Source organism: Bolinopsis microptera, chromosome 4 (assembly GCF_026151205.1).
Source record: "Bolinopsis microptera isolate Bmic1 chromosome 4, MBARI_Bmic_1.0, whole genome shotgun sequence".
Classification (NCBI taxonomy): Eukaryota; Metazoa; Ctenophora; class Tentaculata; order Lobata; family Bolinopsidae; genus Bolinopsis; species Bolinopsis microptera.
This window is the reverse complement of record NC_087075.1, coordinates 16,208,252-16,221,224: the sequence shown is the minus strand read 5'-3', so window position 1 is coordinate 16,221,224 and position 12,973 is coordinate 16,208,252. Positions and strand designations below refer to the sequence as shown.

Genomic DNA, 12,973 nt, shown 5'->3' with positions numbered 1-12,973 from the left:
ACATAAGGTCAACTAATCGTGAGTTAGCTGCTACCTGTTTAGGACATGATTTAACCAAATCCCAACCTTCATACAAAAGTGGTATCTGGGGAGTCCCCAGCAAAATTGATTGGAGTTCTCTTAGTATTTCAACTTTTTCATCAGCGACACTAGCTGGAGGAATTCTTGGGATATAAAGATCGTCAACTAGAGGGTGGGGCTTGTAGCGTGTCCGAGCATTACTGTGGACAGCAAGTATGGGTCTTAACTCACTGTAAATACCATGATTTCTCGGAAGTAAAAGGTAATTTAAGCAGACAGATTGTGCATAATCGGACAATCTTTTCCCTCCTTTAGGGCCAGTTAAACTATATTTTGTACCCAGTTTAAAGAAACTTGGTTCGAAATGGTACGTAAGGACGTGCGAACAGTATTCATTAAACAGGTCCCCAAGCTCAATATTTGGATCGGATGACTTAATGTGGCGATAATCTGGTAGATTAGACAGATGTTGCTCGATGTCTGTTTTAGAAAATTCAGTGCAAAATATAGTACGGTCTAAATTCTCGACCTGACTTCCTGAAAGACCACTGCCATAGTGGATAAGCGCACTAGCCTCGGTTAAATGATCATTGAATTTTGCAACATTGATGGTTAGTTCCGATTTGTACCGCTCAAATTCCACTTTTAATTCGCTCAAAGATATTTCGAAATTTTCGACACTTTTATCGTAGCTAGAAAGAATTTCGTAGGAAGTCCTGCAAATGCATTCATGGATTTCCTTAAAACTCTTTCCACGACCTAACTCGTTATTAGCAAATCCGGATAAAATTTTGTTGCATCTACTTTTCAAATTATCACCTCCGTCATTGTTTGACAAATTAAAACAAACACTACAAGGGACGCCTTCTACTTGTGGCCTACTGTTTTCATGTGAAATGCGAATTTGATCACTCCTATAAGTCTGCTTAAGAGAATCTAAAACCTCTTTATTATCGGCGATACACTTGGCTTGACCAATAATTCGACGAAAATTTCGCGAATCCAAGTAATTACGAACGTAACCAAAATAATGGGGAAATTGATTCACATGGTCTTCTACGCGTCCGTCAAATTCTGACAATACAAAATGTGCCAAAATGTACTTACAGAAAGGAAGCTTTGAGTATCCAGATTTGACTAACGCAGAGTATACACAGTCGCTAAGAAATTGAACTTCTATTTCGGTACGTGATCGTTTGCTCATTGTGCTAATAAAAACTAATTACCACGAACGAGGAAAATACAAAATGTACGGAAATAGGAAAGAAAATGTTGAATATATATATTGCAAGCGAGCCCCAGAAACAATCCTAATTATAGAATGACATATCTATAGGTAAAAGTATCCAACGCGAAATAAGAGCGCAAATTAGTACAGAAACACATATCGGCGCGGCGTGAAGGGATTGTTATTAAAAAGTTGAAAATTCTGCTTTTGAACTGTAAAATCGGTTTTGTTGAACGAAAACTAAAAATTCAAAAATTCTTTTAAAGATTAAATTTTTACCATCATTATCCAATCATTGTGAATATATTTATGGCATTTTGTGGTCAAATTTAACTATTCTTGACAGAATTCCTATGCGCGCGCAATCTAAACATGAATTGTAATGGCTAATTACTTGACAGACACGCGCGGTGTCTTCAGCTGTATCGAAACTATCATATTGGTGGCGCGCCCGCTGGCCGGTAACTTTTCCTGGGATCTTGACTAGCTACGCGGTCCTTTTCCGCATGCGCTCGCGCTGTGCTCAAAAATTGACGTCACGTCCAACGTCGTCAATCAATTAACATCAAGATTTTAGTTTTACATTTGACCTTTATGTCAAAAAATCTCTGAATTTTCAATCGGTGGTCGATGTTACCTGAGGACCTCAGGCTTCGCTTCGTCCTTACTTCGTCACAGGACGATCGGAGCTCGACGAGCGTAGAGAGTGCTGGCGTCGTCCTGTGATGGTCGACGTATTTTTGCTTGCTGGGATCCGGCCGAATGACGCCACATGCAACGTGTAGTGTAAAACTAAAAACGCTTCCCTATATGAGATAATATGACAAAAATTGTTTTGGTCACGTGACCAGTCAATGACATTGATATTTCGCTGCTGGCGGTTTGGTGGAGGGTTAGGGTCAACGTTTATACATTATAGGGTCAAAGTTAGGACTAGAGTTGTACACTATTGACATTGTGAGGGTAATGGTTAAGGTTTATCACTAGCGACCTTTTCATCTGACCACAATATCGCAAAATGCTATTGGCTATGTTGTATGTCACGTGACAAATTTAGCCGAGGGTCGGAAGTCGGAGGTCGGAAGTCAGTGGACTCTGTTGGAGTCCGGCGGACTCCGAGCGGAGTCCAAGCTCCGCCGGACTCCGCCGGATTCAAGTCTGGCGGAGAGGTCCGGCGGAGTCCGCCAAGCACTCCGCCGGAGTCCGCGGCGGACCGGAGTCCGCCTAGTGGCTTAGTCCGCGGCGGACACTCCGCCGAGCCGCCGCGGAGCCGCTCGGAGTCCGCGGCGGACTTTAAAGTCCGCTCGGCTCCGCTCGGAGTCCGCCAAAATGTACTCGAGTCCAGTGTAAATACATTTTGGCGGAGCACCGCCGGAGTCCGCTCGGAGTCCGCTCGGAGTCCGCTCGGAGTCCGCTCGGAGTCCGGCGGCTCCGCCGCGGACTCTACTCCGCGACGGATAGTGCCACAAAATGTGGTTAAAAGTTTACAAGTTTACAAGTTTACAAGTTTACAAGTTACAAGTTTAAAAGTTTTACATGAAATGCTGACTAAAATCTAAAACAAGACACGGGAAGTCTTGAAAGATGTAAGTGATACGAGAGTTTGTGGTAATAATAGCACGAGTTTTTTTAAAAATGTGTTAGTCGTCTTCAGCGTGACCGAAAGTACCTTCTAGTTAAAACGAAGATTCCATTTCGTGTTGAATTAACGACCGTCTATAATAGCTATGATCATTTACGATCTAAGTTTATTTCTGATTTCATTTTCTACTTGCATGTCTCTAAAACATGGTGTTTATTTCTGGTTGAAAATCCCTGATATGACTTATGAGTTTATGGTAAGAATGGAAAGAGTTGATGTGTACAGCATTGTTACTGCCATTTCAATAGTTGAAAAAAGAAAAATAAAGTTTACGCCCCAAGTTTACGTTTCAAATTTACGCCCCAGAGTTACTATACGTATATTTATTACAGATAATACTAGTTTCAGCACCACATACAATATACATTACATCACACAATACACTCTCGTACCGAACAACTAACCGATCTCGTGAAGGAATTTATATGTATACATACCTTGAATAATTTCATCAATTGTTTTAAAGCTCATAAGTCTGATTTACTGCGTAATTCTATTCTACAAGGGCCTTGTTTTCGTAAAGGGACAGGACAAATGATCATTTGCTAATTCATTTTATGAAGGAAAATAATAAAGGGGTTTATTTTTGCTGGATACAACCAAAGTTATTGACGTGAATCCTTGAAATTTTGAGTACTTTAGTAGATAGACAAATAAGGCTGCGCAGTGAAATTTGGAGGAAATCTGCTCGTTGCTTTCCAAGATAACTCTTCAATTTTTGGTAAAGTTGAAGATTTATGTCAGACTTTCCCTCGTTCATTATGGCTCAAGATTCAGACAGTTTAAGGTAATTAATAATTTATAATCATTGTTATCAAATATTATGGTGGGTCATCAGATGTATATGAGAAAAGTTTCTAGGCCATGCAGATGAACTTAAAGATTTGTTTGCAATTCAGATGAGAAACAGAAAGTTGCAAAGTAAGGGGTCGTTCACATATTACGTAATCAATATTTTGGCAATTTTTACCCCCCCCCCCGCCGTAATCAACCGTAATCAAGACCGAACCCCCCCCCCCTATATTACGTAATCAAGGTTTGACCCACCCCCCCCCCCCCCCCCCCCCCTTGTAATCAAGACCCAACCCCCCTCCTACAATGTAATTTTGTCGTTGATTTAATTTTATTACTGATTTAATTTTTATTACTAATTCAATTTTATTACTATAGATAACATGTAATGGCTTAACATGAACATGTAATAGATCTATTACATGTTCATATTAAGCCATTTATTTATTAAAAGCTATCACAACGGATTAATGAATGAAATAATCGCAAAGCACTTACTAAACGAAAATTGCATTTCGAAAATCGGTAAAAAATTTAAATTTTGATTACGTAATCAACGACTAAAACCCCCCCCCCCCCCCCGTAATCAACCGTAAGCATTTGAAACCCCCCCCCCCCTCGGCTGATTACGTAATATGTGAACGACCCCTAACCATGGTAACGGTGTTGAAACGCGCACGTGCAATTAACGTCATTTTGATCAGTTTTGTGATAATTACTTTGTGTTTAAATTGTTTTACATTTAAATCGGCTGTATTTTCAGTTGGATGAATATTTCTGTATGTGTATGTGATTACAATTTTATTTCAAAGAATACTACTAGCTTCCTCCCTGTTACCACGGGCTTTCTAGAAATATAATAAAGCAAAGGAGCAATAAAATGTGGAATAATAAATGATGCTCATCGGTTTTTCGGAAATTACAACATATTTTTATTTTTACCCGCAATAATAAAACCCGCCGAGTAAATTTTTGGAGTTCTGACAGGGTACAAGGCATAATAATTTTCGGAAAATCCGCCATATTTTTACCCGCCATTATTTTTACCCACCATAATATTAGTATTACCCGCCATAAATATACAAACTAAGGTATTTTACAAATTGTAACAAGATCTTGGGGGCCAGAGTAAAAGTCCAGAGCACGTCTGCTCTAACATGGATATAACTGGTTTCCCAATCATATAGTACAGTCAAATCCTGTTTACTTGTGCCTTCCCCAATCAGTCCGAGCATTTTCCCAGCCTAAACATTCTTTCTCGCCATTTGATTTTATTAAAGTTTCCATGTTGTATATTTCTGTATTATTTGTTGAAAGTATCAAATCAGCATCGGTTGACTTTATCGAAAGATTGTAACAAGATGGGTTGGGTATTGACAATGTCTATACCCAACCCATCTATTAATTAGCTATTAGACATGTCTCGACTCTCGAGCGTTCGATACAATCAAACACCAGACTATTTTAGATCTTCTTGTCAAAGCTGGATCCACAGACGACGATGTCAGGCTGGTAAGACTCCTCTTAGCCAACTCTATGCCCAAGGTTAGAGTGGAAGGATAACTATCTGCAGTGTTTTAGAGCCTTCTCCGGTCATTTCAGGGTGATAGCCTTTCTGGTAAGCTCTTCACTCTTGTCTTAGCAGGAGCTCTTATTGAATTTCGCCAGAGATTAGTAGAGTCTCCCCCACACATACCCATCCCTCCTATATCCAAAGGAGGAATGCCACTTGAGTAAGCGTACTCTGACGACCGTAATTTCATGAATGTAGAGAAAGAATCGCTAGAAGCTATCCTCCCAATACTCAATAGCCAAGGAAGTCGTCAAGGAGTTCAACATGTTCATCAATACAGATAAAACAGAATTCACCCATGTTTTTCTCGCTCCAAGATTATTGTGAATGATTTGACCCGTAGAGGTTTAAAACTTAACCCTTTGAAAGAGCTTAATAAGCTAAAGATATTAGCAAATCAGAGTTGCTTGGAGGAATAAATCTTAACTATTTTGCTGTTTGGTCTGCACTGATAGTGATCACCATATTAGGATGTCTTATTTCCTTCGTGGGGTTTTGAATATTTAAATGGTGTATACAGTTTGTTATTATACATAATATAATACATTGTTATCTATCAAATTATAAACTCGCGCTAAAATAGCAAACATTTACATTCAAATAAAAATCTAAACCAAAACTAAAATACTGTACTAGACACTTAAACTGCTACAAAAATCATTTCTAACGCAAAGTTTCTAACGAAAACATTACATTTCTCTGGATTTACTGATCAGAAGTGCACAATCTTATAAAAAGTAACAATTTAACCATGTCCTTGCTCGACCTGTACCTGGCCACTCCTCTTGATCTGCACAATAGCGACGACAGTATTGATAGCTGTAGCTATCACCCCGTTGATAGCCCAATAGAATTGTTGTGCGGAATCTGTTTTTTGCCACAAAGTAAATAAATATGGATTAGCGAAGATTGGTTCAAGGACAATGATGTACCGGACTAGACCACATACTCCGAACACAACTGAAATTGTGGGGGTTTATTGTTTATAAGAGGCTGTGAATTCCGGCCTCTGAGTAGAGACAATAAACGAATGAATATACAGACCCAAAAGGTCTGTGGAATAAAATTCTCCCTTTGTAATGACAAAATAGCATAAATAAACTCACATCCTCCACCTCCGGTGAGAAAGATAACAATGGCGACTAATTGTCTCTCTGAAAGTAAACGTATTTTTAGATTAGATTTCTAATTTATGTTAAATTATTTTTTCTCGTTACAAATCAAAAGACATCCCAATAAGACAAATCAAGAAAGTGTTATGAAGAGAAGGCAAATCTTCGAACAGGACATCCAGTTAGGATGATTGTTGAATTGATATCTTACTCACTGTCACTAAAAAGGCTGAACTTGATCTTCCCTGAAATCGTACTCGTCAGTACAAAGTATTTATTACGTGTTACATACCTTATCGGACCTTATTTGAACGAACATTAATTGGACTAAATTATACCATCATTCTTACTGGTTTAGACTGCTTTTCTTGTATAAGAACTTAAGGTCCAAAATTTGGAGTATTCTGAAAATCATGTGAAGAAAATGCAGACCAATTAACTATATAAAAGTTAATTAGTTAGTTAGAATAAATTATGTTTTATTATCGAATCACAGTTAACTAACCATGTTTATGAAGAAGTTCTAACGATCGTATGATAAAGCAAAGTGCACATGACAGCGCCGCCATCAACATCTGAAAAATTTACTTTAAATCTAAATTAATGACTAGATGGGAAAAACTCAGCTAATTAGTTTTAAAAGCAAGGGCAGAGCTATCATTTGACATGCCGTATGGTCAATGTCATTTCCATTAGTACTCAGCTGAAAGATATAACAAAAAGATAAGCTGTGTCTTCAAAAGAATTTTATACGAGCCAAAAATCCCACTCACCATAATAGGTGCCAAGTCCGCGGTAGTGAAACCGATAGAGATATTAGCGAAATACGATACAGCCCCATCCCCGGCCATCAGCCAGCCCAATTTTCTCAACTTATCATGGAGAAAAAACCCCTGTCCACATATTCTGATACTGATCGACATTATGATTCGTCTTGAAAAACAGAAATGACGATCAATAGGCACAAAAGATTCAAGTACAAGGTCAAGAGTAAGTGAAAAGTGGCATGCAACGTATGTCAAGTGAACGAGGTGTTTTTGTTTATGGCAGCTTGCATCGGCGCACGTACAGCATCGGCACAAATGTCGCTTAGTTGCTTCCTTTGCAAGTTATTTTTGAAGAGTTTTTACACAATATTCTGGATTGAGTTGTTGTTGGTGCGCGGCGCGAAACTGTAAACTGGTCAAGAAAATCGTTAATTTCCATCATGCGCGGATGACGGATCGCATTATGTATGGCAGACATGCAAATATTTTGCACTTTATTTCGAGTTAGTATTACTATTACTGATTATGCACAGATCTGTGTCAGCTTCAAACTTGTGTTACTGTTAGCAATGAGCATAAGATTGCATAGAAATAAAATCGATTTTCACAAAATATGATAATCAAATCCCATATTAATTATGACCTCCCCACCAGTATCCACATCTATTAATTTGGAATTTACTGGGCGGCGCTCAGCTCTGTCACTCCGCTATATCTTCATGTTTATGATATGGATTATGTTAGGAATCGTCATCACGGCAGCCGAGCGTCTCTGTGTTTTTCGAGACAACCTGGATTTATTAGATGAGCTGCCCACATTCAAAAACTTTTAAATTTCCTCGCAGATAGTAATTATTTTATGCTTTAAAAAATAAAAATTTACAAGTCATCTAAAAATTTTCTCTTTGACACAAAATTTCCTTACAAATTATCTGCCGATCCGCCGTCTTTCTTGATGTGGATAGATGAGCCATATCAGATGCCCATATGGCAGGATCTTTATGATGATCATTTTTAGAACTTAATGGTCCAGACATGATGGTAGATTCAAATTCAGATTATTATATTTTCAATTTTCCAAACGAAAAATATAATAATAATAATAACAGTAAAATGTTCCAGGGTTCTCCCTTTTTTATCAATTTCGTTATACCACGAGTTCCCAACCCTGCTTCCAGTTCCCTCCGGTTTCAAACCCAACACACAGAACAAATTGTCTCCGTTAACACTGCCCTTCTTATGCTGAAACAACGAGTTTAGACCCAGAAAGTCGCAGTGTTTTTGAGCGAACTGGTCTAGTTCCACGGCCCATCGCAGAAGTTGGACGCCATGTCTTTGATGGTGATTATTGTGTAATTGAATTCTGCTTTACTTGTGCCTGCCCTAACCAGTCCGAGCATTTTACCGGCCTTAACATTCTCGCCATTTGATTTTATTTCAGTTTCCATGTTGTATATTTCTGTATTATTTTGTAAAAGTTTCAAATCAATTCAGCATTGGGTTATCGAAAAATTGTAAAATATATTATTATTATATGTATGTATATGCATTATGCGATATGTATAATACATTGTTATCTATCAAATTATAAACTCGCGCTAAAATAGCAAAACTTACATTTCATATTTACATTCAAATAAAAACTAAACCAAATCTACATACTGTACAAGAAACATAAATCTTAAACTGCAAGATTTATTTACATTCAAATAAAAACTAAACCAAATCTACAATGCTGTACAAGAAACATAAATCTTAAAGTTTAAACTGCAACTAAAAACATTTCTCGCGCATCTGTTTATTAAACAATAATTTCTAACGAACACATTTCTCTGGATTTACTGACCAGAGGTGCACAATCTTATAAAAAGTAACAACTTAACAATGTCCCGTGTGTAACCATGGTAACATGACCAAATAAGGTCCCTACTCGACCTGCTCACTCTTCTTCATCTGCACAATAGCGATGAGACTATTGATACCTGTAGCTGCCACCCCGATGATAGCACATATAAATTGTCCTCCGAAGGCTGAGTTCAGCCACCCTATGTCCCCCCCAGATAAAGTGATGACAAGTTCCACGAGCTGGATATACCGGGCTAGACCACATACTCCGAACAAAACTGTGGGGGAGTTTGTAATGGGTTTGGTAGTTTATAAGGGGTTGTGAATTCCACTTAGGGAGTTAAAATATTCGCCATTTTCCATTTGTAATAAAAAACTAGCTTGAATAAACTCACATCCTCCTCCTCCGGTGAGCATGATAACAATGGCGACCAATTGTCTCTCTGAAAGTAAACGTATTTTTAGATTAGATTTCTAATTTCTGTTATATCATTATTTTGTTGGTGCAAATCAAAAGACATCCCAATAAGACAAATCAAGAAAGTGTTGTAAAGAGAAGGCAAATCTTTAAACTGAAACAGGACATCCAGTTAGGATGATTGTTGAATTGATATATTACTCACTGTCACTGAAGAAGCTCATGTTGATTGTCCCTGAAATTGTACTCGTCAGTATTTAACAGTGACAGTGATACATGTTCTTACGATTATGTCTTAACTTGCTTATCAACTAACGTTTTGCCAAAAAACATTATAATAAGATAAACAAGTCGGAATATTCTGAAAATCGTGCGAAGAAAATGCGGACCGATTAACCAGTAAAAGTTATGTTTTAGTATCGAATCACAGTGTACTAACCATGGTTGTTCAGAAGTTCTACCGATCGTATGATCCAGCAAAGGCCACCTGATAGCATCGCCATCAAAATCTGAAAAATTTACTTTAAATGTAAATTAATTCCTTACTGGTAAAGACATATCTGATTAGTTTTAAAACTAGGACAGAGCTATTACTCTATTATTTGGCATGCCGTATGTTCAATGTAATTTCCATTAGTTCTCCGGCGAAAGCTATAACAACAAATTAGCTGTGGCTTCAAACCCTGGATTTTATAAAACTTTTACTCTTTTTACTAAAAGTTAGATAGAAAAAGTCCCACTCACCATGATAAGCCCCCAGTCCGTGGAGAAACCAAGACAAATAATAATGAGATGCGCTAGAGCTCCACCCCCGGCCATCAGCCAGCCAAATATTCTCAACATGTCAGCCATTGTTGGTTGTGGTTCGTCTTGAAGCAAGGTTGTTAAATACGTATTGGAATACGAATACGTATTATTTCACGAAAATTTGACGTATTTAACAACCTTGTCTTGAAGAACGGAAGTGTGGGTTAATTCAAATGAGTGTGAATCAGATCGTATTCAAGTTATAGTTATACTGAATAGTATTTAACTAAGAATATAATAGCAATTAGTAGGAAAACTATTAAATTCGCGTATGGGACCGTAAAAATATAACGTAAGTCTACTTAAAGGAGGGGTGGTTCGAAAAACTAAAATTTAAGACCTACAGCCAAGCATCTTTAAACCGATCGAAACCAATCTGCTCATTTATAAAATGAAAATTCAAATTTGGACACAAGTCTTGCAATCTCTGTAATAATATAAAATATTTACCTGGGGATCCTAGGCTATTATCAATTATGTTCAATAAAGATTCGGCGGAATGACAGGCTGAGCGCCGCCCAGTAAATATAATATAAGTGTAAACATGATTTAATACTACAAAAACAATGGACTGATTTGAGATTGCACCATCACCATGACAACATGACTGATTTGAGTTAAATTTTCGGATAGCTTGCTGTACTGCTTGAGTTTTTTGGAAAATAACTACGATTAAAACCTAGCAAAAATTAACCGATCAAATGCACTCCTCCAAGAAGCTTATTCAACTTTACGTTGAATAGTATTATAGATCCTCTCAAAATAAATACTGATTTACTAAAACCAAGCCTACACACTAGTAATACAGCAGTTTAGTATAGCAGTGGATTTCCTGAGAGTCCCAACTGCCATTAATAATAAAAGTCGAATGAGATTCCCTAGCAACATCCATCACTTATGTAGTTGGTCCGCTGCAAAGCTGCTTGTTTGTTGTCATGGTGCAATCCCAAAACGAGGGGAATATTTTTGTTTGGTTGCCTTGGCTCCCGCCCATTTATCTCTGGGATCATGATTTATGGATCGCTAATTCAATAGAGCGGATACGCATATATGCCCTTATGAGCATCAATAGAAATACCATACCTATTATATACAGAAAATCAGATGAGTTCAGAGACGCATGATATGCCATTAGCATTACCGTTGCGTATATTTATGAGATAAGATATTTTCAAAATTTTGTTTAGTTTACTTTCGCCATGGTAACTTCAAACGAAATATTATTTTGAAAAGCAGCGTGGGACTGGTTTGATAATTAAATATAAATGATGGACAACTTAATCAGAGTTTAACAGGGTGAACTGTTCGCCACCTGCAGGGTCTGTTGTACAATGTACAATGTACAATGTACAATGTACAATGTACAATGTACAATGTACAATGTACAATGTACAATGTACAAGGGTAAAGGATTAAACCGATCCTCACACGTTTTTTGTCGTTTGTTTCGGCACGAGAGCGGCTAGTTCCACTTTTTATTATTATTTAAACATAATTACTCAACTAATTTTATCTTTCAGTACCTGTTCCGAGCTAAAGAAGTAATCTCAACTAAAATTAACGACGGATCTATCAGCCCCGATTGAGCGACATCTGTCCGACAGCGACATCTGTCCGACGGCGACAGCCGAATTACTATTAGGGATTTCGGACAGATGTCGCTGTCGGATAGCTAGGAGTCGTTTTTGGCGATGTGTCCGAATTTCGGACCATAGTAAACTATCACTATGGCTCAGATCATATCTCAAATCGGAAATGTTACGTATACAACTTAGCAAGTAACAGTTCAGATCATGTCTCTAATTGGAAATGTGTCGTATTGAAATCAGTTCACAATTTCGGACAGATGTCGTTTTTTTCTGGTACCCTAAGTCGGACAGATGTCGCTGTCGGAGTGTCGGACAGATGTCGCTGTCGGACAGGAGTCGTGTTACCTGAAATATGTCTTTAACTTGTTTGATTCTGCACTGCACTAAGTTGATGTTTTACGACAAAAATTTAACGGGGAATCGTTTAACTTTGTTTTTAAGATCACTTTTGACTTCGAGGCACCTCGACAAAAAGCTACTCACGCTATTGTGCTTTTCACGGAGAAATACGGGGGGAGGGGGGGAGCATATATGATATACTTTTTGACAAGTGATACTGATAGCAACTAACCGATAAGCTTCAACTATAACAATCTACATTGACTTGTCGGATGTTGTAGGTTTACAACCTACCAGGACGCGCGCCGAGTTGGATGGAACAGATATTATACGAGTATCACCCGTTAAGTCGGATGATACTTTAAAATGTTGAACAGAACAATTTACAGCGCGCCGGGTCAGTAGATTAGCCGCCTAGCCGGGTCAGTAGATTAGCAATAGCAATAACAAGCTAGGTAACGCGCGCTACTTCTAAAGTTCTAAGAAATTCAGTGGGCTGGAGAAAAAGGAAAATTTAACGTTTAAAAACTTGAAGACGATTAAAATTTAAATCCTCATTCTATTTCAAAAATGATGAAATAAGATTAAAATATACTTATAGTACAAAGTACATCTAAATTCTACAAGTACAACTTCAATATTCCAAATTAATAATAACTGACACGATAGGTGATATAAGTTCTACTCAATGTGAGACTCACATTTAAAATTGCCCAGTTCATAGACTAAAGGGACACGGACAAATCAAGATCAAAGTATAGGTCAAATAAAGACCCAGGATTTATACAATAGATGTAATCTTGTGAAGAAGGAACCAATACCATTTGTTAATGAAACCCA

The 12,973-nt window shown here is 37.8% G+C and overlaps 1 protein-coding gene and 1 long non-coding RNA gene across 2 annotated transcripts in view; both read right to left on the bottom strand.

The window, feature by feature from the left end:
* LOC134814257 (uncharacterized) overlaps nt 1-12,973 on the bottom strand; it is a 90,704-nt gene that overhangs the window by 4,795 nt on the left and 72,936 nt on the right. The gene's annotated exons all lie outside the window — the stretch shown is intronic.
* LOC134814225 (uncharacterized) lies at nt 5,686-7,427 on the bottom strand. The gene is made up of 5 exons (XM_063822288.1): nt 7,142-7,427; nt 6,874-6,943; nt 6,584-6,613; nt 6,363-6,410; nt 5,686-6,216 (listed from the first exon to the last, which is right to left on the bottom strand). The coding sequence occupies exons 1-5, from the start codon at nt 7,289-7,291 to the stop codon at nt 6,002-6,004; spliced, it is 513 nt and encodes a 170-aa protein (XP_063678358.1). The 5' UTR covers nt 7,292-7,427; the 3' UTR covers nt 5,686-6,001.